At 42.3% G+C, this 6457-nt stretch overlaps 1 protein-coding gene across 1 annotated transcript; it reads right to left on the reverse strand.

Moving 5' to 3' along the window:
- Nucleotides 1–4491: 4491 nt before the first annotated feature.
- MAGEA4 (MAGE family member A4) lies at nt 4492–5589 on the reverse strand (the record flags this gene model as incomplete). Its single annotated transcript, XM_080718914.1, has 1 exon — nt 4492–5589. One exon carries the CDS (start codon nt 5587–5589, stop codon nt 4492–4494), a length of 1098 nt encoding a protein of 365 aa, XP_080575040.1.
- Nucleotides 5590–6457: the final 868 nt, after the last annotated feature.

Consider the following 6457-nt stretch of genomic DNA (forward strand, 5'->3'; position numbering starts at 1 on the left):
ACAGTTACACAGATGATAAAAATAGGATTGTTAATTATTTTTTTCTTTTTTTAATTGGAGTGAAAATGTCTGCCAAGACACTATTTTTACCTCCTAGGAACTCCAGTGATTTTAGAAATCCAGATTCCATAGATGTTCACTGCATAGCTACTGTCATGGTCTTTCCTTATGTACTGCTTGTGAGTGGACATTTGACAACTTAGGCAAGCTCATTTGACCACCTAGACAAACTCATTCATCTGAGTAGATTCACTTTCTAGTTTCAAAGTAGATATCCCATTAAAATCTGACTGCAAATATCAAGATCATTCCTAAAATTTAGCCTCCAACTTCAAGGTTAAATCTGAAGAACAAGTAGATTACAGGCCAAGTCAGTCTCTGCTAAACAACTTACTTGAAAAACAGTTTGTTGAAGGTGGAGGATATATACAGAGAACACGCTGCTAAAAAACTCACCGCCAAGAAACCAAATAACTCAATCAAAAAATGAGTAAGAGATCTTTATAGACACTTCAAAAGGAAGAAATTAAAATTGCCAATAAATATATGAAAAATGTTCAACATCATTACCAATCAGAGAGATGCAAATCAAAACTCCATTGAGATTTCACCTAATCCAACTAGAATGGCAATCATTCAAAATACAAACAGTAACAAATGCTAGTGAGGATGTGGAGAAGTGGAAACCCTAATACATTGTTTGTGGATTGCAAATTAGTGCAACCACTCTGGAAAACAGTTTGGAAGAGTCTCATAAGAATGAGAACAAAGCTACCATATGGTCTAGCAATACCACTTCTGGGTATCTACCCAAAAGAACAGAAAAGAAACTACAAAGTAATGCATGAATATCTATGTTCATAGCCGCAAATTCACCATTGCCAAACTATGGAATCAGTCAAGATGTCCATCAACAGATTAATTTATTACAAAAGTATGAGATATGTACACAATGGAATTTTATTCAGCCATAAAGAAGAATGAAATTATGCCATTTGTAGGCAAATGAATGGAACTGAAGAACATTATACTAAGTGAGATTAGTTAGTCACAAAAAAGTAAAAAATTGGATGCTCTCCCTAATATGTGGAAGCTAGGGAGAAAAAGGGTGGTGAAAGGAACTCTAGACGAAGAAGGAGAAACCATAGTAAGCAAATAAGGCAACCCAGCTGAGGAGGATGAGAGTGGGGAAGAGGGACATTCCCTAATGTACATGATGTACATTCACAAGTATATCAACCACTAGGCCAAACACAAGAAAGAGGGAGGGGAGAATGAATGGGGTGGAAATTGAGGAAGAGCTAAATGAGTGAGGTGTGCATTTATGCCTCTACCATTTTGTACCTCATTAAGATGTATGAATACAATGCACCAATAAAAAAAGAAGATGGGAGAAATGACAAACTGTCTAAACATTACTGTCAAAAGTCGACTTTTATATTGAAAAGGATTCTCAGGGATGAAACAATAGAGCCTAACTAACTGTTTCTATAGAGAGTAGAAATGTTATATGTCACACAGTGATCAGGTGATTCTGGGCTATTTGACTGGGAGCCTTCAGAGGAAGCTACAGTAACAAGCAGGTAAATAGATCAGATTCTTGATTTGGATAGGAAGGAACATTGGGATGACCAAGGGAAAAGTGTTGGAATGTTGGAAAGTGCTGGCACGGGAAAGAAATGCCAACTGTTGGTCAGAGGCAGCTCTCATAAAACTCTGCGGATTAGGATAGGAGGACTCTAGGTTAATAATGTCCACAGTCCCCAAATTATGTTTCATTCCCTCTGTCATACTTAAGATTTCTTATAGTACATTGCCTTAGAAAGTCAGCTTTAGGCTGGAAGCAGCAGGGACAGCAGGGCCCAGAGGAATTCAGACCAGCCCTGTAAATAGGACTGTTGGGATGTGTATTCTGTATGTAAAGCACCTGGTGTAGTGCTGAAAGGAGGGTTTCTTGAGAGGAAACACGATGTGTTCTTGTCTACTACCTGAGTGTCGCCTGAGCCAAGTGTCCATCAGTTGCAAACTACTTTCTCCCAGAATCCACACTATCTTCCAGAAAAGAGGTACAGGTCACCCCTAGGGGCCTGACCAGCCTTAATGTCCAGCAGAGGCCTTCAGGTCACTACTTGAGAGTTGCCCGAGCCACGTGCTCTCAGATGCACTCTGCTTTCTCTCAGGGCCAACGCGACCTGCGAGAGAGAGAACAGCTCCCCAAAAGGGGAGGGGGTCCCGAGAGGGAAAATCCCAATTTGTTGTCCAGTCAGGCAAGGCCGCTTTTGGTTAGGGTGACTTTTGGGAATTTTAGGAAGCAGCTCTCAGGATTTGTATAGGGTATTTGCAAGTCCTTTGAAGGGTTTCATCTCCTTTCAGGAATGCCAGACTTGCTTGGTGAGGGGCTCCTGGGTTTGTTGATTAGTAAAAAGATGGCTTTTGTGAAGCTCTGGCCTTCTTATCTCTGAGCCTTTGGAGTTTCAGACATTTGTTGCCCCTCAGGAAACTCAGGAAATTAGCTTTTTCTATCAAGGCCTTTTCCCTATCTGCCTATTTCCTTTCTAACTCATCAGTGCCTGACCTGTATTTGAACTAGAGAATTGCAGATGGCTCCTATTTTGTAGTGTGTGTGTGTGTGTGTGTGTGTGTGTGTGTGTGTGTGTGCGCATGCATGTGTTTTACTGGTCATTGAACTCAGGGTCATTCTACCTCTGAGCTACATCCCAGCCCTTTCTTATTATTTTGAAGCAGGGTCATATCGGTTGCTGAGAGTCTCACTAGGATGCTGAGGCTGGGCTCAAACCTGTGATCCTCCTTTGTCGGCCTCCCAAATACCAGAATTATAGGTATGTACCACTACACCTGGATCCAAAAAAATTTTTTTTTTTGCGGGTCTGGGGAGGGAACCCAGAGGCATTTGACCTCCGAGCTACACACCCTGCCGTATTTTTATTCTTTATTTTGAAACAGGGTCTCACTAAGTTGCGGAGGGTCTCACTAAGCCTGGATCCAAAATTTGAAATTTAATAGTTAAAATTCAGTAAATATTTATTCTCATAGTACATATTGCAAAATATAAGCAGGGAGAATTATTCCCCTCTGGGCAGCTTCTAGAATTTGAGTCAAGACCTGCACCTACCATCCCAGCTGCTTTTCTACCCCTACCTAAAATCTAGTCCTTGCTTAGAATTGCTCAAATTACATTAAATGTGACCTCATTTAAACGCTCTTCCAGTGGATTCAGCTGACATCTGGGCAACATGTCATGGGCTTCTCAGGAAATCCTTCCAGAAGATCAGTATAAAATACCTAGTTTAGCCGGGCGTGGTGGTGCACGCTTGTAATCCCCATGCTTGGGAGGCAGAGACAGGAGGATCACCCAGGTTTGAAGCCAGCTTGCTGGCTTAAGAGACCCAGTTTAAAAAAAAAAGAATAAAAATAGGTCTGGGAGTGTAGCCCGGAGGTAGAAGGTTTTCCAGGAACCCCAATACCACCAAAATAAAATAAAATAAAATAAAATAAAATAAAATAAAATAAAATACCTAGTTTATACACTAAGTTTAAAATCATTGTGACAAAAGCTTAAAGTGCCTGCTCCAGGTGGAGATTCTTCTCTATTTTCTCCACCATACAAAAGAAACTTCTTAGAGTCTTTCTGATCCCAAAGTCACACCATCTGGTCTGACCCTAGTCATCATGAAATTTTATTACAAACAACTTCCACAGAAGAAACTGCGGCTTTTCAAAACCTCAAACTGTCTTGGCTCAGGGCATTTATACTAGATTCTTTTATTTATACTCTTTCCCTAGATCCCTACCTTTTCTCATATTCTTTACTTGTTCTTAGGCCTTAGAGGACTTCTCATCATTTTCCTGATTTTGGTGCTGATCCTAAACTTTACCATCCTATGGGTAAGGGTGGGTTTGGCTTATCCTAGTATCCCACTACTAACACAGAGCCTTATAAATAGCAGATGCTCAATTAAATTTTGGAGAAGAAATGAGCCAGTGAGCAGAGGTTTCATTAATGATAATTTACTTATGACTTTTATAAGTTAACAAGATCCAGGTATATATTTTTTAATTTTACAGAATGAAAAATTGAAAAATAAGGGAATAAAAATTAACACTTTTACATTTTCCATTTATTTCACTGCTAAATTCTTTCACATTTCCAAGGAAATTCCAATTCCAATGTCATGGTATCTTGTTCTGGATTACACATAAGTTAGAAGGCTTCACAACTTGTTTTTACAAGGGAACAAAACTGTTTTGCTTAAATTTGATAAACAGCAATGGATATATGACAAATATACTTTGTTAGCTTAGATTCTTATGTTAATAAACCATCTATTAGAAGTAACAACATTTTAGAATACCAAGAAGATAAATACCTAAGTCTCCTAAATAGAGGAGTAAGACAACGATGCTTTATAGTATATTACCCCCAGCTTCATCCCTATCTTTCATTATTTATATTATTGACTCCCCCTGACCTTACTCTGGGAAGAAAGAACTGCTAAGGTTACTAGAACTTGCAGTTTCCATATTAGTGGTATCATCTGTTGTGGCAATTGTGGCCTTGGCTCTCTCTTCCTCATCTCTCAGAGCCTCCTCATACCACACTGTGAAGGATGTGGGATCACTCTCATTAATCTTTGCCAAAAATTCCAAGATTCTCATCTTGCTTGTTTCAGCATATGCCCTGGGACCCCACAGGAACTCATAATGGGCAGGAATTGTGTTGGGCACCTGCCGGTACTCCAGGTACTGTTCCTGTACCCAATCTTCAGTGATAAGTTTCCTGGGTTCCCCATAGATGAAGTGTTTCCTACCTGCATACACCCCCATCGTATTCATGGCATCCCAGACAACCTCCTCTGGGACACAGTTGCCCTCCATGAAGATTATGCTCAACATAAATACCAGGAGGCCAGCTTTGGGCATTCCCTGGACTTCACTCAGTATCCCATCATAGGTGAGACCCAGGACATTTACAAGAACATAGGAGTGGCTGACAGGATCCACTTCCTTCATGCAAAGGCCAAAGACCAGCTCCATACACTCAGAGGCTTCCCTGAAGACTACAGAGAAATGATCTTGGTGATTTTTGAGGATGGTACTTAACATTTCTGCCTTGGTGGTCTGCTCCTTCATCTGGTATTTGAGGAGCAAGAAATGCACCAAATCAGCCACCTTTACATCTACCTCCCTTTCAGGTATGGACTCAGTGCTTGGTGAGCCCTGTAAGGTGCTTAGATACTCCTCTCTTTGGCTGCTGGAGCCCTCATCAGATGGGCTCCATGGAGAAAAGGCCATGGCAACAGGGGAAGAACCTTCTGTATGAGAACTCAGGGGAGGACTGAGTATCTCAGCATCAGAAAATTCCTCCTCTGGGTTGCTGGATTCTAGAGGATAGCAGGACGAGGAAGTGGAGGAGGAAGTAGAGGGAAAAGAGGAAGAACAGGTGGAAGATGAAGATGTATCCTCTTCCACATCCGTGAGAATATGGACATTCACAAGGCTCGGTGTCTCGCTCTGGGCCTCGAGGTCTTCCTCAACCATGTAGCGCCGACGCTTTGGTGCTCTAGGCATGATGACTGGTCTCAGCAAACAGGAAGATGAGCAGGATCTCAGTGGACTTGTAGTCCTGGGGGAGAGAGGGAGCATGTGAATGGCTTTGGTTGAGAATGGCATCCTTGGTGGCTCTCACAAAGGACCACTACAGGTCTTCGCCTTGGGTGGTGCTCTAAGGCTATACAGGTTCCTTTCCTCCTGGTGGCCCTATATATGCCCTAAGAACCTGTGGGAGGAAGGAGGGGGTTCCTCAGGGTGCAGCAGCCTGAAGAGCACCAGGCAGTAGGGTTCTGGGTCCTGCCACTGCAGGTTCCCTCTGCTCTGTGGCCTGAGGACACTGACTCTGAACAAAACCTACACCTCCTGGTACCTGGAACTATAGTAAGAGGAAGAGAGTGGCCCCTTGGGTTGTGGGCAGCAGGCACAACCTGGGATCCCCCAAGTCCTGACAGGAAGGGTGGGGTGGATTCTGTGAGGTAATTCCCTCTGTGCTTACTCTGGACCCACAATTTTACGCAGGCAAAGCCTGCACTCTCACTCTCTGCTGGCCTGAGGCAAACTCTGAACAAATGTCCACCTCCCTTCCCAGTGGACAGAAGGAAAATGTCATGCTGGCTCAGAAAAGCACAAACAAGTAAAATACCTTAAACCATTTTCTAGCTAACTATGATGTTAAATGACCTGAGATACAATGAGTGCCTATGGCCAGTGGCCAGTATCTGATAGATGATGTCACCCAATATACATTTATTTTCTATCAAAAAAAATAAAGATCACGAGGGACAACACATGGCAGACAATGGCAAGGACAGAGCCAATATCTGGGTTCTGAAATAAAGCCCCCATCCCTCAGAATCTACACTTGAAACCCTGGCCGGGATGTGTC

This window comes from Muscardinus avellanarius (genome assembly GCF_963383645.1).
Source record: "Muscardinus avellanarius genome assembly, chromosome: X".
NCBI lineage: Eukaryota > Metazoa > Chordata > Mammalia > Rodentia > Gliridae > Muscardinus > Muscardinus avellanarius.